Raw genomic sequence first — 22,719 nt, 5'->3', positions numbered from 1 at the left:
GGGAGAAAACCGGAGGACCCGGAGAAAACCCACGCAGGCCCGGGGAGAACATGCAAACTCCACAGAGGGAGGCCGGACCGGGACGCGAAGCGGCAACCTCTGCACTGTGAAGCCGGTGTGCTAATCACTTGACTACCGGGCCGCCAGAGCTAAATATATCTATTCCAAATATCCAAAGTCAAAGAAATGCAGTTTCTATGCATCATTAAATTCAGCAGATATAAGAAACTGTCGCCGGTCACTATATATACAGCAGGCAAAATGTGTTTTCTTGTTATGCAGAAGGAATTTGCTCACTTCAAAGGAAGTACCGTTTTTGCATTATAAGGTTGTTGATTGTCTGTAGTAAAAGGCCCATGATTCTAAAGTAGCTGATAATTATAGAGAGCACTAGCCTTGAATCACAATATAAGAGTTGAAAAATAGTGTTAATTTTTTGTTTTAAACCAGATTCTTTTCTTACAGGAAGAAGAAAAAATCTGTTTTAAATTAGATATCAAGTAGACAGGATGAACTTAATACAACTAGTGTTCATTTTGTTGAACAGAATAGTTTTTTTTGTGATTGTTCTCTTTTGGATGGTCACAGTGTAGGCACATTGCATGAGTGATTTTGTTGACAATTTAAGTTTCTCTGCTGCAACCTGGAAAATTAAAGCCCCCACTCGTGCATTTTTATTTTTATTTTACTGCAGATCTGGCAGACGACTGCTCCTTGAGCTTAGTATTCTTGTTCTTGACCACTCCTTTTATTGCCCTAGCAGTGTAGTTTGGGTCGTTGTCATGGCGGAGGCCTCATTCATGACCCCAAAATGAGATTTTAATGCAATATTTTACGGCACATGGTTGCATTCAGTGGCCTCTCTTTGAGCTAAGTCGCTCTGTACCGCTTTCAGGAATAGATAAAAAACATGCTTCCACCTCCATATTTGACTGTGGGGATCGTGTTATTTAGGCCATACTCAGATTTTGCCCTCCACCAATCACAGCATGTCTGATTAATGCCAAATAGCTCAACTTTGGTCTCATCTGACCACAGCTCTTTCTCCCAAGCCGGCCTCCACATTGCCTCTCAGAACAAGGGGGCATTGCAGCCATTGCAAGATTCCGCACTGTTATGACTCAGTGTGTTACCTACTACTTTCTTGTAGGACTGACAACGAACGAGCTTCTTTGAGGTTGTTCTCTCAACTTTTTCAAGATTGTCCTCAATTAGGCCATACTCAGCAGGTTCTGGTTTTGCTCAGAATTTGTAACCCTCCATAACCAACTCATCTAGCTCCTCTCGACATGAAAGAGTTGCGGCTTGCCTCTGTGTCCCTCCTGGCTGACCAAGCTTCTCATCTTATCTCTAAGGAAGAGCCCTCACCAGCCTGCCATTGAAACCCACTTTCTAATAATGCTGTAATTAGTTGTCGCAAATGGTTTTGTATATCATTGCAATCTTGTGCAGGTCTCTTTCATCTAGCCCATGGTCATAACTAGATTGGAAAGTAAGAAATTGAGTCCTGAAACAGGTATGCTTCAAACACACAACACATTGCGATCAGGAGTATTAAGTGGATTGTTTTGCACAGCTGGCACTTCGGCACCTGACATTCTGTGGGAGTCAGAATGTGTGCTGATCTGGAGAGGGTATACATTCTACAACATATTCTTCAACTTTAATATTGGTCTTTTTTTGCCTCAAACTGTTGACTGCCACTCTTCTGCCACAATCAATCAAAATCCATTACAATCAGGCACTGTAAATTGATTTTTCGGTGAACAAAATAGCCAATTGGGGACAAACAGCGAGGGAGAAAATTATTAATTCCCTCACTGTATGTTCAATGGACCAGTTACGATGACGCTATACCATCTAGCATTAGACTGCCGTGACATTTTGTGCACCTTTGGAGGCGCAACGGAAATGCACCACTCTTTGTGTAACATGTTGGTTATGTTTCAGCATGTGATTAAACTACCATTGCCATATCTTCTAGACCAGGGGTGCTCATTACGTCGATCGTGGAGGTAGTACTAGTCGATCACAGCGTCACAGTAAAAAATACAATTTGTCAGCCTATTAATACATCCTGTCACTTGATTGACATACAGGGCAACCATTCAGATGACAACTGAATTTTGACCTTTAAACAACGGCGCTAAACGCGGTAAAATTTACAAGCTAGTCAGCGAATTCCCTCAGATTTTAAGCTCTTGCTAAAACATATGGTGATCAAAATGAGTGAGAAAGCTGGACCAATTAAGGGGGCAAAACATATTACTTTCATACGGAATGGGAAAATGTGGAGTGCCATTTTCGGACTGTTCATGGAAAATACGACATTGACTTCCCACCGAAAAGCAAGCTGAGAAAGAGAAAGGTGGACGAACTACAATCCCAGTTGTCCGGACAGCATTCATTTTTCACTCAACATACTTCAAAAGCAAAAGCCGCCACCGAAGCATCGTTCCGGGTGAGTCACGCCATCGTTAAAAACAATAAGTCCTTCCAAGACGGAGAGATGCTAAAAGAAGCATTCGTTGAAGCAGCTGACTCCTTGTTCCGAGACTTTAAAAATAAGGCAGAGATATTATCTTCAATCAAAGCTCTGCAGCTGTTAGGACATACAGTTACACGGTGCTGTGAAGCCATGGCTGAGGATTTAACCCAGCAAATGTGGAAAGACATCGGAGATGGTGAGTGTTCTCACTGCTGAAGTCCAGGGCTCATGGACAGTTCTGGAACTTACTCACAGAGGAAAAGTACCCCAACATGAGGAAATGTGCTACCTCCTTGATTGCATTATTCGGCTCCACTTATTTATGTGAGTCAGCCTTTTCCTACATGAAGATCATGAAGTCCAAATACCGTTCCACCATGACTGATGAACATTTGGAAATGTGCTTGAGGCTGGCTGTTTTTTCAGTGCAAGTTATCAAAGTAAACTCAGGTAATTACAACAAATGTTAATAGTTATTCATTATGTTATGTATATGTAGTTATTATGTGGGTTGTGCAATATTGCCGTATTCTGTAGTGGGTAGATCATTTTGACTTGGTTGTTTGTATAAGTAGCTCGTATGCTGAATAAGTGTGAGCACCCCTGATCTAGACAGTACTTTTAATATTAAAGGCACTTTGTAAAATAAGCTCTTTATTGATGAGCTGCCATCCATTTTCCAGATATTTCAATGAAGTATGTACAATGATATCCATCTATTATTGAGATGGATGTTGAGGAATCTTTGGTTGACTGGGTGGCTTATGTGGTTGATTGACATACAGTAGTTGGTGACTGTGAAGAAGTTTTGGCAGCTAATCCTCGCAGAGTGGCACACCACCATGGCCCTCCTGCTCTCATCTACTGGCATTACCCTTCTAATCCGCCTCTAGTTTACTCTTTAGGCTGAGGGATTTGAAATCACACTGCTAGAGTCTGACAAGCCCTCAAATTAGTGTTGGAAAGGTGGGGTTCACATGTTGTTCGTGCAGCTTCTACATTGTGTGTTGCAGCAGGTGACATAGAGGGAAATGTGGAAAAGAAGACAAAACAAATTATACCCGGTAATTGTGCTGCGCATAGCAAGAAACATTGGACCTCGTTTTCGTTTGAATTGTCTGATGCTAGTTGTGTGTGTGTGCCGGATTATAATTGCATACTTGATTGAGTCCCTTTTTTGCATGGTGGTGATGCATAGACAAAATAAACCGCTTTAGCTGGAGAGACACTTAAATACCTTCCTCCATTTGATCTCTTCCTCCCAGGTAACACTCCCTTCCTGATCAAAGGCCCGGTATGTCCTTTTATACTTACTCCAGATTTCCACACAGAATCTTGATCGGAAGGATAGGCCTTTTCTTCTACAATGACTCATGCCAAATCCTTGCTCACAGATGAATGACGGAACCAGTCATCCTCACCTGATTTGTATTTGGGCTCTTAGCTTTTATATATATCTTTGTTGTGATGGTTGAAATGTATTGACCAGCAATTTCAAAACTCATTGGACAAATCAATCCATGGGCACAGTTTTTATTTAATTCTACTCGAGCTAATGTGTCTTCCTGAGATTTCTCTGGCACAACTCCCACTTTAAGACACAAATGTTTCCATGCAATCAGTACCTTTGATGATCACACTCGAGTGGCAAATCAACATTTATATACCCCGCCATTTTCATGAATGGCTGACATTTTTAGGTGTCAGTAGAGCCAGACGAAAAGGATACCTTTCCATCCATGCATCTGTTAATGACTTATGAATGTAGTTTGATTTAGTCAACTGACCGAAGAAGTTCTTTGCAACAAGGCCCCATGTGTTGCATCGTCTAATGAACTTGTGCGAGTTCAAAATGGTCGGTGAAGCTCCAAGTCACAATCTGAATGACAAACAGGAGCGCTTCATCATCTGTTTGAAAAATATTCAAGTCAAGTAACACTTCCTGCGTGCTGACCTTACAAATAGTCCAATATGTAAGGACCCAGGGCTCAGAAAGGAGGGAATTATTGTTGTTTCCTTTTACATTCTGGTAACATATTTCCATATAACAAATCAGTATTTTTGACATGTGTGCCTACCTTTGATGACATTCCAGAGTCAGACACTTTTCTTCCCTGACATTAACATTTATATTTCCCAATTTACTTATTTCTGTATTTGTGTTTTTCAATAATGCTTCGAACTTGCATGAAAATAGATACACGTTTCTGTTTATATGCATCACTGCGACACATCTGCTCCTCTGGATAATTGTTAAGCTTGCTTGTTGTTTAAGTGGTCCAAAAATGCACATGGCATCTGTTGCTTATTTGGCAGCCTGCTTTGTGATGTACTGGGCATTCCACCGAAGCGAGGCTTTGTTGTTGAAGATACGGCCGGTGCAACACAAATTTGGAGGGAAGAAATAGGTATAAAGTTAATCCTGCTGGGACGATGTCTCAATAACGTTGCACGTTGCAGCTAACATGATATGGGTGAATTTGACGAGGGGACAGGTGGACAAATGGGTGGATTTTATGGCATGTATTCATAGATATGACAACAGCGGGCCATACAATGCTCTTATCACGGTCAGATTGCTGCATCCTTTTCTGCGTTGTCTCCATTGAAGATAGGAGTTTGCTACCTTTCAAGGGAATGCTATTTTATTGGTGATGTATGAAGGTTGCTATGTTGAAATCACCAACATCCATCCATGCAGACGAAGGCCACGCGCTGGGTCGGGACAGATTTGCATGGGTCACACAAATAGTGTGGAGGTGGAGGAGGGACATATTATTCTCTTGATGTATGAAATAAAGTAGTGAGAAGAATAATGTTTGCTTTGGTCAGTTGCTCTAACCGTCACGGTTTGCGAGGTGGTGATGGTTGTGGATCCCAAATAAGCAGGCAGGAGGCAGCAGCAGGTTGTATTTGACAAATTGTCTAAAAATAAAGTCTGCAGGAACAAAATCTAAAACATCAAAGACATCCGAACAGAAAAGTACAAAGTATCAAATAAAACCACAAGTAAAAATCTGCCAAGATGAAACAAACCTGAATAGGTGCAGCAAACTCATACAATGACCTGACACGGAATGGTCATGCCGGGAGTCCTTTTAGCTGCCACTGATTGGAACGAGCAACACCTGTGCAGGTGCAGGCGGGGCCGACAGCGCCACCCGTTGGTTGTCAACCAGCTCGTGACAGTAACAAAGTGTTTATCCAGAAAAATATACAGTATATTTCCCACCTACCATGCTGCATATAAAAAAAATGTTATAATATGATAACAATAAGAGTTTTGACATGCTTATTGATGCGACAGTCATGAATCACTGGCATTTGTTCATTATTTGTACCTATTCATATACTGCAGGTTTGTGTCATTATTGATCACTTACAGTGAATAAAATGGATTCGTATATCTGAAATAAAATAATGATAGTTACTATCATTATTTTATTTCAGATATACTGAATGGATCCAACTGATATGCTGAATTGATCCAACTTTTGTGACAACCATACCTACTATCAGATAGTAGGTATGGGTGTCACAAAAGTTGGATCCATTCAGCCGATTTTGAAATTTGGGGATTTTTTTTGACCAAGCAAAACATTTGCATTTGCCAAATTGCAATTCGTCGACACATTTGCCTCTAAACTGCAACCATCCGTGGGGGATTTGATCGTATCCTGTCACAGCCTCTGCAATGTGAGGAAAAAAAAAAACAGGTAAAATCAATGGAAGTAGGCCATGACTCATGGCTCACAACAACCCGGTGTACTGCTGTTTGGTGGTGAGGGAGCGAGGGAACTCCTGAGCAGTTGTTCCGCTGAAGGATCGCACAGACCCACTGAGGGCAGCACTTCAGATTTGCTCTGGTGGGGACTCTTTTCTTTGGTTGTTCCCTCATGCAATCTCGTTCTTTTACGCTAAGAAAGATTACGTTATGGTATGTTATGCTTTAGAACCCATCTTAGACCAAAGGCGCATGAAATCTGAGAAGCAGTAAAAGAAAAAAAAGAAAGGACCCACAAAATATTTAATTGCTCCTTAATCTGGTGGGGTATAGGTTGCAGTAAAACCAGCTGATGACACAAGTGATATTGCAATTCAGGTTCCATGGTCTTGCGTAGAAGAAAAATCTGTGTGTGTTTGTGTGCCTTTGCATGTGTTTATTTTGCTTGTACAATACAGTATTATCCAGTTATCTATATTTTTCACAAGCCCTCTCAATGTACAGCGTATCATTTAAAACATATTAAATATCTATTATACATTGTGTTTATAATTTGGTAATATTTGAAAATTAGACCTTTATGATAATTGTGTCCACAGACCATAGACCCAAAATACCAGAGCTAACTCAAAATAGACCGACTAAACAATTGTATTTACTCAGGGTGCATGGAAGGGGGGATTACTACTGACCCGTTTAGTTAGAAGGGTTGTCTCTCCATTTTCCCTCTCCGTTTCACACTCCCACTTCCTTTCTGACTGCAAGTATGCTTCATGCTTTCTTTGGTCTTGTTTTCCTCTCGCCCTCCCATACCTTATTTGCCTCTGTGATAATAAAGAAAAGACCATTTCATAAAAGGTATTGAAATTGTACTGTACTTCAGATTTCCCTATGCGATTTTGAGCATGGTTTCTTGTGCGTTCCATAATTTAACATACTTTTACATTCATCTATCAAAGCTGCTGTTGAGTTTAGAAAAAGGCTGAAACCATCTCTGAATCAGAATCAGAATCAGAATCAGAATCAGAATACCTTTATTCGTCCCGCAATGGGGAAATTTGCAGTCCACAGCAGCAATTGAAGAGGGATGGGGTTGGGGTGGGAGTGAAAGGATAGAAAACAAGATATTCTAAGCATAACAAAATAAAAATGTCAACTGTATACTGTGCAAATGTAGATGTGCAAAAACCGTTCTATAAACAAGACTGTACATAGTGCAGAATCAAGAGATGCATTTAGATATATTGCAACAACCCATATTTACAAGTGTCCAGTTTTTTTTTTTTTTTCACATGTGATCATTGGGAATTGTGAAGCCTGACAGCAGTCGGTAGGAACGAGCGGCGGTACCTCTCCTTCTTGCAGCGCGGGTGTAATAGTCTCTGGCTAAAGGAGCTACCCAGAGCTGTCAGGATGGGCAGGAGGGGGTGGGAGGGGCTGTCCGTCATAGCTTTTAGTTTAGCTAGCGTCCGTCTGTTGCCCACCTCCTCAAGAGAGTCCAGCGAGCAGCCCACGACAGAACTGGCCCGCTTGACAAAGCGCTCCAGTCTTTTTCTGTCCCGGGTGGTGATGCTGCCTGACCAGCAGACAATGCCATAGTGGATGGCTGATGCCACCACAGAGTCATAGAAAGTCTTTAGGAGTGACCCCTGAACTCCAAAAGACCTCAGTTTCCTGAGGAGGAAGAGGCGACTCTGTCCCTTTTTGATTAGGGCATCCGTGTTTGTTGTCCAGTCCAGTTTATTGTTGAGAGTAACACCCAGGTACTTGTAGGAGGTCACCCTCTCAATGTCCGAACCCTGGATGTTCAATGGTGCAGGTGACGATTGTTTCCTGCAGAAATCCACCACCAGCTCCTTGGTTTTGCCAGTGTTGATCTGGAGGTGATTCTGCTGGCACCAGTCCACAAAGTCCTTTGTCAGTCCCCTGTACTCCCTATCGTCTCCCTCTGTAATGAGGCCGACAATAGCTGAGTCGTCAGAGAACTTCTGAAGGTGGCAGGTTGGGGTGTTGTAGTTGAAGTCCGAGGTGTAGAGGGTGAAGAGGAATGGAGCCAGGACTGTTCCCTGCGGCGCTCCGGTGCTGCAGAGAAGCCTGTCCGACTCACAGTTCTTTACCCTCACGTACTGTGGCCTGTTTGTGAGGTAGTCTGTAATCCAGGATGTGAGGTGATGGTCGACTCCGGCATGCTGCAGCTTGTCCCCCAGTAGACTGGGCTGGATGGTGTTGAAGGCACTGGAGAAATCGAAGAATGTGATCCTCACCGTGCTCCCAGCATTCTCCAGGTGCAGCAACGCCGTATGGAGGAGGTAGATGATGGCATCCTCCACACCGATGCTGGGCTGGTAGGCAAACTGCAGCGGGTCCAGCGATGAGCTTGCCAGCGGTCGCAGGTGGGCGAGGACGAGTCTCTCCAGCGTCTTCATCAGGTGAGACGTCAGCGCCACCGGTCTGTAGCTGTTGAGCTCTTTGGGGTTGGCAATCTTGGGCACTGGGACCAGGCATGACGTTTTCCACAGCTGTGGAACTCTGCCCAGCTTCAGGCTCAGGTTGAACAAGTGCTGGACAATGTCACACAGCTGGTCGGAGCAGGTCTTGAGGAGTCGGGAACTGATGTCATCCGGACCTGCTGCCTTCCTCACCTTCATCCTCCTCAGTTGGTTCCTCACCTGCGCAGTTGTGACAGACAGGCAGGAACCAGGAGGCAGAGTGGCGGCTGAGGGTGTGGCAACGGTTGGGAGGGCAGTTGTTGGTTGCGGAAAGCTGGTCGTGAGAGGGGGCAGGGAGGGTAAGGCCACAGTGAGAGTTGGTGCAGGTGCAGCTACAGGTGAAGTTGACGGTGGGCCGGGGGCGGCTGGCGTCTTGTCAAACCGATTGAAAAAGCGGTTGATTTCATCTGCCCAGTCCTTGTCTTTTTCGTTCAATGTCACTGGGCTTTTGTGGCCTGAGATGTTTTTCAGGCCCTTCCAGACACCAGCGACATTGCTGGCTTGCAGCTGCTCCTCCATTTTCATCCTGTAGGCCTTCTTCCCCTCTCTGATCTTCCTCCTCAGTTGGATCTGCACGGCCTTCAGTTCCTCTCTGTTGCCCGACACAAAAGCCCTTTTCTTCTCCTTCAGGAGGACTTTTATGTCGGGATTAATCCATGGTTTGTTGTTGGCAAAACACCGCACAGTCCTGGTGGGTACGGTGTTTTGTTCACAAAAGTTAATGTAGTCTGTGATGGTGTTGGTGAGTGAGTCAATGTCTTCCCCATGAATCTCAGTAAAGAGCTCCCACCTGGTTGAATCAAAACAGTCCCGCAGAGCTTCTTCCGCTTCTGTGGACCATCTTTTGATCGTGCGGGTCACAGCTGGTTGCCTCTGGACAAGGGGTTTGTACACAGGCTGGAGATAAACCATATTGTGGTCTGCTCTTCCGAGAGGGGGGAGGGGGGAGGGTTTGTATGCATCCTTGGCGTTTGAATAAAATAGGTCCAATATGTTATTGTCTCTGGTGGCACAAGTTACATACTGTGTGAATGTTGGGAGGGAGAATTTCAGGGAAATGTGATTGAAGTCCCCTGAGATGATAAACAAGGCGTTGGGGGACTGGGTTTGCAGCTTGTTTACAACAGATATGAGGGCATCGGAGGCAGCGCCGCCATTTGCCGTAGGGGGAATGTACGTCGTCACGGCTATGACGTGTGAGAATTCCCGTGGCAGGTAATGCGGCCGAAGGCTAACGGCTAGCAGCTCGATGTCCCGAGTGCAAAGTTTTTCCTTCACCGTGATGTGCCCAGGATTGCACCATTTGTCATTCACAAATACAGCAATCCCCCCTCCTTTCTGCTTACCGCTGCCTTCATTTCTGTCCGCTCGTACGAGTTGGAAGCCCTCCAACTCTGCGTGGGCGTCCGGAGTGATTGCCGAAAGCCATGTCTCCGTGACGAGTAGCAAGCTGGCTTCCCGGTACTCCCTCTGATGTCGCGTTAGCGCCGCCAGCTCGTCCATTTTATTTGGGAGCGATCTCACGTTCCCCATGATGACGGACGGGAGAACGTGTCGGTATTTCCTCGTTCTTTTGCGGCGATCTTTCCCGGCCCGACATCCTCGTTTCCTCCTCTTCAATTCATCGGGGATGTCTGGTGCGGCGGCCGCTAGTCCGCTATTAGCCCGCCACGCTAGTAGCTGGTCTCGACTGTAAACAATGGGATTCCGCGTGCGCGTGGATTCCCCGTTCACAGGAGCGATGATAAAGTAAAAAATAACGGCGATGAGCAAAAGAAAAGATGCCCATCTCCTCTCCGGAGGTTTATGGAGCGAGATCAGGCAAAACAAAAACGGAAAAGTAAAGAAGTGAAAAAGTAGACAAGAAAGGGAAAGAGCTGCTGTGGAGGCAGCCACACAGGGGGGCGCCATCTTGACTTGACTCTGCAACACAAATCGGACCTTTCTGCCATTTTAAGTTATATTTTGTCCATTGACTATCAGGACAAAATTTTCTCACCCATGAAGTTTCATGGCCATTTTTTTTCTTGTACAACAATTGTGTTTTTAATTAAATAGTTGGTTTAGCTTGTGCAGTACAAGTCTGTATGTTGAATTGTATATTGTAAGAATGTCACACTGGGCAATGAATTTTATTCTGTGGGTGGATTAAAAAAACAACTAATTTACAAAACACCAAAATCAATCATTTTGTTTATGAGTGTAAAAAACACAGACATAGTTAAGACACTGATTATCATACTACCACAACATACCAAAGGAAATCAATGGTTTAGTCACATTTACTTTTTTAATAGCACTGCAATGAATGGGAGAGTAGAGCAGAGAGGAAGAGTGGTGGAATGAAGGAGACAGTCAGTAATAAGAAAAGGAGAGACGAAGAGCATTCCTGGTGGTGAATGGAAATTATAGGCTCCTCTCTAGGTCTGGTGGCGATGTTGATCGTGAGGTACTAATGGAAGGGGGAGGCGTTTGGTCCCTGTGTCCTCCTTGTGTGGTCTGGTAAGGGTGCCTTGGTGGAGCTGGCAGAGCACACAGGGTCATTTAGAAAGGATGCATCCTCTTCACTGGCTCTGTCCGTTCCCATTGAATTGGCACAACTTCTGACATGGGGGTGACTGCTTTTCCTCGACACATGAGACCCTAACGTACGTGTTATTTTGCTGTTGTTTTTTTCCTCTTCTGTTTCTGAGAGAGGGGGTGTGTGGGTGGGAGAGAGAGACTGTGTGTGAGAGTGAGAGAGAGAAAAAGAGAGAGTTTAGAGAGATAGCAAAAGAGAGAGAGGGAGTGAGAGAGAAAGAGAGTGAAAAATAGAGAAAGAGAGAGCGACAAAGAGAGAGACTAAGGGAGCGAGCGAGAGAATAAAATAGAGACTAAGAGAGACAGAGAAAGAGAGAGAGAATGAGAGAGAGATACACACAGAGAAAGAGAGAGCAAGAGAGAGAGAGAGAGGGAAAGACAGACAGAGAGAGACAGAGAGAGTGAGAGATAGATTCGGAGCCCCGATTCTGCATGAGCAGGAATCCAACAGGTCAGGTAAAAAAGAAAGACTAATGTAAGTCTCTGAATATTAGCGTGACATACTTTGAAGAAGAAATACATGAAAACCGGGTGGCAACAGGCAACACAAAGGAAACTTTAAAGGGTTTATTGTATTCCTCAGATCAAAGCAACAACAAAACATATTCGTAGCAAACCCATATTTTTCTTTTTCTTGTAAATCTTCTCCGTATCACCAACCATGTGTTCATGCACTGCTGTTTTATGATAGAATTTTTTATATTCTCTCTTGCACTTGTAACCGTGGCTCGAAAAGTCCTACAAATAATTCATTGTTATTAAATTATTCCTTTGTATGATGGATTTGCGTCATATTGCACTTACACTCATGCAGGTTGTGATCTGGAGAGCAGATTTATGCAGACCTGCATACGCTCCTACGGCAAGGTAGCTGCATTTACATAATTTAATGATGCGGACACTCTTCTTTTCCTTTCGGCTTTTCCCCTCAGGGGTCGCCACAGCGAATCAATGTCCTCCATCTATCCCGGTTTTATGCATCCTCTTCTCTCACACCAGCTACCTTCATGTCCTCTTAATGATGCGGACATTCAAGGGTTTATTTTTTTTTTACCCGTGCAATTGCTCATTGATGGATGGCCTGGTTCCGTTAAAATTGTGTTTATACAACAATAAACAGATCCTGATAGAACAGTGGAACCCTTAAAGGACAACCTACACCATTTTTTGTTTCCTAAATGACATCAGAAAAACGTTTTATAGCATCTAAAATACCCATAATATTGATATTTTTAGTCAAATGAAAAACACCAATAAAAATGACTTCAAGTGTACCAAAACTACTTCAAAATTACCTCATAAAGTTTCAGTTTCAGAAGGTCCCGCCCCTTTGTTCGTGACGTCACGGAGAAGATGCTTTCTTGTTACTCATCCAGTTATGAATATGATTCAAATAGTTCTGAAGAGGAAAGCATACATTTTTGCAATCGGTTAAAGAAGCCCTTCCCTGTCATTTTGAAGCATCTGGAGTGCAAAGTACCGTCCTAGAAAATGCACAAGATGAGCTCCGTTGGAAATGGGCTGATTTGTCTGCTGGGAATTTGTGTCAGCAAGTATCAAATAGTCGCCTTGGTGCAACACACAATTCACCATGATGTTATTTATGTGTTTTCCTTCCAATTTCGCCATCAACATGGATCAACACAAAGTTTTCAGACCGAACAAAATACCCAAAATGCATTGTGTGTCGCTTTCTCGGTCAGGCGCGTTCCAGACGTGACGTCACGGTAAGTATCGTCACCAACTCAAAGACAAGACTTCCTGAATATTCAGTGTGAGTCTTAAATTGTAAAATACAGTAAAGTCTCGTTATATCGATATTCAAGGGAGTCCGAAAAAATATCGATATAACCGGGACTATCGATATATCCGATCCTGCGCCGAACTGCATTAAACAAAAGCCGCCAAAAGAGGGCAGCCAAGCGCCATATAAGAAACGGAGCTGGCCATTAGCTCCCTTTTTTTTGGGTGAGAGATGTTCCCCCAATGTTGGCTCAAAATGGCACATATAATTCTTTAATGATTGTAAACATGTATGCTTTAATCTTCAGAACTACAGTGTATTTGAAACATATTCATAACTGGATGTGTAACAAGAAAGCATATTATCCGAATCTGAAGCCATTGTTTGGATTCACAAGCAATGCAAGACGTCTTGGCGTGAAGTCATTTTTATTTGCATTTGAATAAAAAGTGACATCGGCTGTCCTTTAATACACAGTATGGAATGTTAATAATTTTCAAAATCATCGCGCTTCAGCAGACCAAACAAGAAACATTGTTGCAAAAAACGATTGCATTCATATACAGTACAGTGGGCATGTACATAACACAACAGGGAAACTGCAACGCTTACATCTTACTGTATTATGTATACAATTTAAAAAAGTCATCAATCTTCTTCTGCTTCCCATTTTTACCTTTTAACACAAACACTTCAATCTCGTCTGCTACACACGAGCTAGCGTCTGAAAATGAAAATGGCTCTGCTACACGGGTGCTGGGCACGTAACCAAGTCACCTGACCAAGTCGAACAATGGCGCGACTGATGGCGTGACACGTAACCAAGACACGTGACCAAGTTGACCAATGGCGCGACCGATGGCGTGTCACGTGACAAAGTCACACGGCCAAGTCGACCAATAGCGCGACCGATGGCGGCTCATGTGACCAAGTCGACCAATGGCGCGACCGATGGCGGCTCACGTAACAAGACACGTGACCAAGTTGACCAATGGCGCGACGGATATATCGATATAAACAACAAAAATGGCCGGCGGGGGATGAAAAGGAGCACTGTAATAACCGGAGTATCGTAATAACCAGGTATCGTACTAAACGGTACTAATTATACATAAAAAGACTAGAAATGTGCAAGGGAAATGAAAATAGTATCGTAATAAGCGGTACTATCGATATAACCGATATCGATATAACGAGACTTTACTGTATAGCTATATGCGGTGGAATTTCTGTAAAATACGCTCCTCAGTAGAAGTCATATGAAGTGATTTCACAAATTATGGACACAACTTGTCCGGAGGCATCGGGTGTCCTTTAATGTTGACGGCGACATGAGCCATACAAATTTGAATTAAATTTTCTGAAAAAAATTAAATACCTGAACACAACAAAACTACGTATCAGACGTCAGAATTTCATGTGACATCAAACACATTATTTACCTTCAGAGGACCGAACAAGAAAGCAACCACTTGAAGTGTACCCCTTGAGGCCCAAACCTAGATGCAAGTCTGTTTTTTCTTTTTTGTTTTTCCTGTTCGATGACTCTAGTCATAGAAAAGGCTGACCCAAAGTTTAAAAAAAGTTAATTTCCAGGTAGTCTACATTCAGGTATCAATGAATTCATGCATGAATTCATTAATTTAAACAGAAAGGATGGATCTTGACTTGCATCACAGGCAGTCTTGATTATCGTCACACCTGATAGTACATCTCCACCGAGTCAGCAAGACAGCATTGACTATGTAAAATTATGGGAATGACTCAGATTTTCCACAATCGGAGTAAGAAAATGCTGCATTGAATTGGAGAGACGAGAGACAGTTTTCAAATCATTGGTCTGCCTTTGTCTGCAAGATGACTGCATGCATTCACTGTCATGGCATCCCAGAAAATATGTTCACGAGTTGTTATGAGTGAGCTTTAATATAGCCCGTGACATCAAAAACCCATTTTGATGCATTTTTTTCTTGATAAACCATATATTTTAAAATTTTAAACTGGACCAGCAGATTGGTGCTGTTGTTAAATCCAGTTTCTTTTATCTCAGGCAGCTAGCTAAAGTAATACTTCTCCCTTCTCATGAGCACTTTGAAACAGTAATTTATGCGTTCGTCACACCGGGGCTTAATTACTGTAATTCACTTTACTTTGGATGCTTGTTCTGTTGCCACAAGAGGACACAAGCCAGTGTCTTATTGTGATGGTCCCAAGCCCAAATAAATACATAGGGTTGTGTCAGGAAGGGCATCCGACACAAGACAAACATGCAAATCAAACCTCTGAAGATGGAGGACACACATTTGCTGTGGCGACCCTTTGAAAAGAAAAGCCGAAAGGAAAAGAAGACTTTACTTGGGAGTCAGCCAACCCTCCATTAAGCATTTCCAGTTGGTCTATAATACTGTTGTTCACCTCTTGATTGGTACTCATAACAGGGAGCACAGAACTCCTACCCTGCCATGCCTTTGCTGGCTCCTTATACCAGTGACGTGCAGTGAGGTTCATGACTGGTGAGGCACTGACGTCATCACAGTCAGAATTACAAACATATGAACTCTACAGAGTAGATTATTCACCATTTGATTGGCAACAGTTAACGTGTTTTGTTTAAAATGTCATGTCAGAATTCTTTATATAAACTGTAGCGTAGAAAAAAAAGAATTTAAAAAAATGTTTTATCGTGTTAGCTTTACTTATAAATGAAGTCCATGCGCCGCTCCTTCTGAAGAAAGGCATCGATACCTTCTTTGTAGAAGCCTTCCTTATCTTTCTTCAATTTTAAAAGTCGCTCTATGTCAGGGCATTCGAGGCTAGAAGGCAGGGCTCGAGTGACGAAAGGAAAGCGGGTAGGTTAGATCCAAAATACACGGCGAGACAGATACTCGTGAACAAAAAGTCTTTACTGATGCACGCATGCAAAAATAACAGACGGCATGGAAGTAGCAATGGTGGCTTTCAGAATACTCCGACGAAGACGGTATTGCGCGATCGGTAAATATAGTCAGAAGGCACAATCAAGGGAATGACAAACAGCTGTGGGAACGCAGGTGCGTGATGATGGGAGGGGCCGTCTCCAGGGAGCAGCGGAGGAGGTGACAGGAGGGGCGGGGCGCGCCCCGGGCGGCGACGAGATGTGACAGTGCCCCCCCCTCAACGGACGCCTCTTGGCGGCCCACCAGGTTTGGAAGGGTGAGCCGCATGGAACGCCCGGATGAGAGACGGGTCGAGGATCCAGGCACGTGGGACCCACTGTCGTTCCTCCGGTCCATGGCCCTCCCAGTCGACCAGGTACTGCACTCCTCTGCCCATGCGCCTGGAGTCCAGTATCTCCCGCACGGTGTAGACCGGTCCGTCGGCCAACATTCGAGGGGGAGGTGGGGGGGGGGGGGGGGGGGGGGCGTGGGGGCTAAGGAGCTGGTTTCCACTGGCTTGAGGAGGGAAACGTGGAATACGGGGTGGATCCTCATGGTGGGTGGCAGCCGGAGCCTCACCGAGACCGGGCTGAGGATGGCCTCGATGGGGAAGGGACCCGTGAAGCGTGGGCCCAGCTTGGCTGAAGACCCTGCCAGCCGAAGGTCCCTCGTGGACAGCCACACCTCCTGCCCGACCTGGTAGCTGGGTGCCTGTCTCCGATGACGGTCCGCCACCCGCTGGTTCTGGGATGCGGTGCGTGTCAGGGCGTCCCTGGTCTCCTTCCAGACTCGGTGGGCCCGTCTGAGGTGATGTTCAATAGACGGGACCTCCACCTGGCCCTCCTGGGTGGGAAACAAGGGAGGCTGATAGCCACAGGCGGACATGAATGGGGACCGACCTGTGGCTGCGGAGACCAGGGAGTTGTGGGCGTACTCCACCCAGGGTAGATGCAGGGCCCACGACGCCGGGTTGTGGAGGCACACGCACCGGAGGGTCGCCTCCAGGTCCTGGTTCTTCCTCTCCGTCTGTCCGTTGGTCTGGGGATGGTATCCAGACGACAGGCTCGCCGACGCCCCTAGGGACCGACAGAAACGTTTCCATACCTTGGACACGAACTGCGGTCCCCGGTCCGACACAATGTCCGTCGGAATCCCGTGGAGATGGACGACGTGGTTAACCAGGAGTTGAGCCGTCTCGATGGCGGACGGCAACCTGGTTAACGGGACGAAATGGGCCGACTTAGAGAATCGGTCCACTACGGTGAGAACGACCACGGGAGGGGGGGAGGCCTGTCACGAAGTCAACGGAGATGTGGGACCAGGGTCTGGACGGCACCGCTAGCGGCTGGCGGAGTCCTGCCGGGGGCTGGTGGGAGGCTTTCCCACGGGCGCAGGTCAGGCAGGCCTTTACGAAGAGGGTGATGTCCATCGTGAACCCCGGCCACCAGAACCGTTGGGCGATGAGTTGGATCGTCCTGTTGACCCCCGGGTGACAGGCTATCTTGGAGGTGTGCCCCCAGACGAGCACCTCCGTGCGAAGAGGGGGGGGGGGGGTGGGACGAACAGGTGATCCTTAGGGCAGCCCCTGGGGATGGGGGTCGTCCCCTGGGCTTGCTGAACTTTTCTCTCAACCTCCCACCTCAGGGCACCCAGGATGTGCTGGGCCGGCAGGATGTTGGTGGCGGTCTCCTCCCTTTCTGCCGGCTCATGGATGCAGGATAGGGCATCGGGCTTGGTGTTCCGTGACCCTGGGCAGTAGGTGAGACAAAAGTTAAAACGGGTGAGGAAGAGTGACCATCGGGCCTGACGTGAGTTTAGTCTCTTGGCCGACCGGATGGCCGCCAGGTTCTTATGGTCAGTGTAGACGGTGAAGGGGTGTTTCGCTCCCTCAAGCCAGTGTCTCCATTCCTGCAGGGCCAGGACGACCGCCAGCAGTTCCCGGTTGCCGACGTCGTAGTTGGCCTCGGCGGGGCTGAGCCGGCGGGAGAAGAAGGCACATGGGCGTAGCTTCTGGTCCGTGGGAGAGCGCTGAGACAGGACGGCCCCTACTCCGGACTCGGATGCGTCAACCTCGACCGTGAACGGGAGATCCGGGTCGGGATGACGCAGAACAGGGGGATTGGTGAAGGCCAGACGGAGGCGGTTGAATGCCCCCTCAGCGTCGGGCATCCACCTGAAGGGAATCTTGGAGGACGTGAGGTCCTGACTATACCCGCGAATGAAGCGGCGGTAGAGGTTAGCAAACCCCAAAAACCGCTGGAGCTGTTTGCGCGACTTCGGGATCGGCTATTCCACCACCGCTTTAGTCTTAGTGGGGTCGGCCCTGAGCTGCCCCTGATCCACGACGAACCCTAGGAAGGACAGAGAGCGGACATGGAACTCGCACTTCTCTGCCTTCACATAGAACCGGTTTTGCAGGAGCCGCGCCAGGACCCGTCGGACGTGTTGCCGGTGCTCCTCTGCGGAACGAGAAAAAATGAGAATATCGTCAAGATAAACAAAAACAAAAACATTGAGGAAGTCCCTGAGCACATCATTGATCAAATTCTGGAAGACGGTGGGCGCGTTCGTGAATCCGAACGGCATCACCAGATACTCAAAATGTCCTAATGGTGTTTTAAATGCGGTTTTCCATTCATCCCCCTCCCGGATGCGGACCAAATGGTACGCACTGCGAGGTCTAATTTGGAAAAAATGGTAGCTGATTGAAGGGGCGTGAAGGCTGAGTCCATGAGGGGGAGGGGGTATTTGTTCCGGATGGTGATGTCGTTCATACTCCGGTAGTCGGCACACGGACGCAGGGTTCCGTCCTTGTCAATAAAGAAGAACCCTGGGCCCAGCGGAGACCGTGGCGGCCGGATGAGTCCCGCCGCGAGGGAGGAGTCTATGTAAGTGCTCAGGGCTTCCCGTTCTGGTTGTGAGATGTGGAAAAGTCTGGAGTCCGGTAATGGAGCCCCTGGCTGCAAGTCGATAGCACAGTCATACGGTCGGTGAGGCGGCAGGGATTGGGCGTTGTCTTTGCTGAACACCTCCCGCAGGTCGTGGTAGCAATGTGGCACGCCCTTGAGGCAGATGGCCTCGGGCGGGCCACCGCGGGAGGGGTCTCGCCCTGCCGTAGCCGACCGCAGGCAGTTGGCGTAGCAGTAGGGGCTCCAGCCCTGAATGGTGGGCCCCTCCCAGGAGATGGACGGGTCGTGGGTATTGAGCCAGGGGAGACCCAATACCAACGGTGCATTCCGGGAGGGCATTACTAAAAATTGGCGGTGTTCGACGTGGTTCCCGCTACCCAGAATTTTAGCGGGGCAGTGAGGTGGGTGACTCGGGCTAACAGTCTGCCGTCCAGCTGGCAGCCCAACGAGTCCGCCAGCTGGGGTTCAATGATGCACCCGTCGGCCCCCGAGTCCACTAGGGCCCGCACGGTTTGGGAGCTGGACGGGCCGATTAATTCGCTGTCCAGCTCCAACCGCGTAACGGGGGTTGTGGATTTGACCTCCAGAGGTCGCTGTGGTCGCCGTTTCGACGGGGACTTGCGTGGACCTGAGGTCTTCGGCTGGGGGCCTTGGGTGCGACGAGCCCCGGGGATAGTGCGGTCGTCGTCCCCCCCCCCCCCCCTATGATCATGGGTTCGGGGGATTCCTCCAGGCGCCGCATCCGCTCGCTGCCGGGTGTGGTAGACCTGGACCGGCTTCGGGGCACGTCGAGCCGCCGGCCGCGCTGCTCCCTCTGTCGCTCCCGAAGACGGTGATCCAGGCCGATGACTATGGCGATCAGGTCGTCGAAGGTGGTGCCAGCGTCGCGGGTAGCCAACTCGTCCTTGAGATCGGCGTTCAATCCGCGACGAAACACCCCCCTCAGCGCTCGGTCGCCGTAGCCGCTGCCAGCGGCCTGGATGCGGAAGTCGACGGAGTATTCCGCGGCTGAACGGGCCCCTTGGACGCAGTCCAGTAGTCTCCCCTCAGCTTCGGACTCCGTCACCGGATGATGGAAAACCCGGCGTAACTCGGCGACGAAGTCCGGGTATGAGGTGCGCAGCTCCGGTCGGGACTCTCGGATGGCCAGCACCCATGTCTCGGCTTCTCCCGTGAGCAGGCTGGTGATGAAGGCTACCTTCGCCTCATCGCTAACGCAGGCGTATGGATGTTGCTCAAACACGAGCGTGCACTGCGCCCGGTTTCGCCTGCGAGGCGTCAGGGAAGCGGTAGTTGAAGAGCGTGCCAACTCACGGGCGGGGAAGACTTGGTTGTGAGGGCGGAAATGCGTGCCTCAGCCGGCTCGAAGCGTTGAGCCAGCATGGTGGTAATTTGGCTGACTTCCGCGATGGCTCGGGCCAGCTGGCTCGAACGCTCCGCTTGCACGGTCAGGGCGGCGAGGAATCTGTCTTCGCCGGCGGGATCCATGGGTGGTCGGAGTATTATGTCACGGCACTCGAGGCTAGAGGGCAGGGCTCGAGTGACGAAAGGAAAGCGGGGAGGTTGGATCCAAAATACACGGCGAGACAGATACTCGTGAACAAAAAGTCTTTACTGAGGCACGCATGCAAAAATAACAGCAGGGAGAGGTGAGATCGGTGACGGCAGACCTGACGGCATGGAAGTAGCAATGGTGGCTTTCAGAATACTCCAACGAAGACGGTATTGCGCGATCGGTAAATATAGTCAGAAGGCACAATCAAGGGAATGACAAACAGCTGTGGGAACCCAGGTGCGCGATGATGGGAGGGGCCGTCTCCAGGGAGCAGCGGAGGAGGTCACAGGAGGGGCGGGGCGCGCCCCGGGCGGCGACGAGATGTGACACTCTATTTCTTTCATTACATATGTAATCCTCCATTCTGAAAATAAGGCCAAGCAACGCTGTGTTTACTGTAGCTTGCTGTCACTAATTCAAGGCGCAAGAAGAACCTCTGTAATCACCAGCGCCCCCTGTCATGCGGCAGGAGAACTGTGTGCCTCACCTATGCACACATTTTTTATCAAAACAAAATAAACACTGTAGTACAGTGTTTATAATGTAAAGTGATTCTACATTATATACACCAGCTAAACTGTAGAAATTTAGTTCATATACTAAAAGTGTTTGAACACTATAATAGTGATATGCAGAGGGAAAGCAATGTGGTCTCACTGCAGAGCAAGCCAGCACAGTTAGCATAGTAATTGCGCAATCCATGGTGAGGCTCAGCCGGCTGCTGCCTCACCGCTCGTCTCGACTTAGTATTTGAACGGTAAATGTGAAAATTCAGCGATTTTGAAAAAAAAAATCCAAAAATGGTGAAGTTAAACGGAAAAGAACTTTAAAGTACAAATCACGAAATAAATAGAACTGTTTCATTCATTTTTCATTTGCTATTTCCATGATGACAGGTAAGGCACGGCCTCACCTGCCTCCCCTGACTGCACGCCACGGCCTTATACATTTCAGACTTCTTTTACGATCCTTCTTCTTCTTTTCCTTTTGGCTTTTCCCTTCAAGGGGTTGCCACACCAAATCAGTGTCCTTCATCTTTAGAGGTTTGATCCGCATGTTTGTTTTGGCCAAGCTTTAACGTCGGATGGCCTTCCTGACACAACCCTGTGTATTTATCCGGGCTTGGGACCGGCACAAGAAGACATGTCCCTTTGTGGCTACAGAACAAGCAACTCGCTCAGTAAAAGGCTCCCAAACACAAAATATTAATCGGCACAGCAATATTCAAAAAAGCAAAAACTATACTCACCATTTGATGACAATGCTCTGATCTTACCGTGAAATGGGCATCTCTTTCCTTACTAATATTACATTGGATTGGATTGGATATGCCTTTATTAGTCTCACAGTGGAGAAATTTATATTTCACAGCAGCAAAGTGATGAAAGGAATGAAAGTAGAAAAACAAAATACATGTGCTGTTGGAAAGGCAGCCACTCTCGCGGTGCCGTCTTGAAGTCAAAAGAACAAAAAAACATCACAAACAGAACAGTCCTTTAAGATGCTTTATCATCCAGTCACAGTATCCTATGATTTGTTTTCAAGTCTTTAAATGGCCATCTTAGGACTGTGAGCTCCTCTGCCCCTACACACCTCCAGTCTGCGACCAGACATTATTAGAAGTACCAAGAACTAAACGGAGCCTTTTCCATTCCTAGCCCCTTTCCTGGTCATGACCTGCCACTGCCACTGAGCAAGCCCCCTTGCTCCTCATCTTTACATCTCAAAACTCATTTGTATTCTTTGGCATTTGACTCAGGCTTTATTTTAGTTTTACTGTGTTGTGCTTTCTGCTGTCTTCGTTATCAATGTATTGTTTTGTTGTTGTATGTGTGATGTTTGTTCCATGTACAGCACTTTGTATTCAGCAAGGGCTGTTTTAAAGTGCTCTATAAATAGTACACAGTTCAGTTGAATTGAGTTGAGTTAAATAACCGACAACTACAGCTACAGTTTCAGATTGAGACAGACAAATGATCATTTCCAGCAAACAGTTCAATTATACAATTCAACAAAAGTCTCGGTAATCACACAGAACTACAATTGATGCAAATAATGACAAATAGTTTTGTACTCTCAGAATCAGAATCATCTTTATTAACACAAAGGGAATTTGTTTCTGGTCGAACAAGCTGCACTAGTATCATCAGCAAAAAAAAATGCAAAGAGGCACTATACAATTCCATTTGGGCTACTGTTCAAAGAGTTAATGGCTTGAGGGAAGAAGCTGTTTAAATGTCTGCTGGATTTGGTGCGCATGGATCGGTAGCGCCTGCCTGAGGGGAGTAGCTGGAAAAGGTGGTGGGCAGGGTGCG

General features: G+C 46.9%; 2 protein-coding genes across 5 annotated transcripts in view; one reads left to right on the top strand and one right to left on the bottom strand.

The window, feature by feature from the left end:
- Positions 1-22,719, top strand: part of LOC148898164 (neural-cadherin-like) — a 178,172-nt gene that overhangs the window by 5,509 nt on the left and 149,944 nt on the right. The gene's annotated exons all lie outside the window — the stretch shown is intronic.
- LOC148898165 (uncharacterized) lies at positions 7,262-10,605 on the bottom strand. Its single transcript, XM_088997198.1, has 2 exons — positions 9,492-10,605; positions 7,262-9,389 (listed from the first exon to the last, which is right to left on the bottom strand). The coding sequence occupies exons 1-2, from the start codon at positions 10,232-10,234 to the stop codon at positions 7,511-7,513; spliced, it is 2,622 nt and encodes an 873-aa protein (XP_088853324.1). The 5' UTR covers positions 10,235-10,605; the 3' UTR covers positions 7,262-7,510.

Source organism: Hippocampus bargibanti, linkage group LG05 (assembly GCF_051943395.1).
Source record: "Hippocampus bargibanti isolate YZ-2025 linkage group LG05, ASM5194339v1, whole genome shotgun sequence".
NCBI classification, from domain to species: Eukaryota; Metazoa; Chordata; class Actinopteri; order Syngnathiformes; family Syngnathidae; genus Hippocampus; species Hippocampus bargibanti.
The sequence above is the reverse complement of the archived record's forward strand: the minus strand, read 5'-3'. Positions and strand labels throughout refer to the sequence as shown.

Excerpts from the sequence above, each read along its gene's own strand:
- LOC148898165 (XM_088997198.1), bottom strand. The coding sequence starts at position 10,234 with ATGGGGAACGTGAGATCGCTCCCAAATAAAATGGACGAGCTGGCGGCG. Across the intron at positions 9,390-9,491 it reads GACTGTTTTGATTCAACCAG|GACTGTGCGGTGTTTTGCCA; the intron begins GTGGGAGCTCTT and ends CGTACCCACCAG.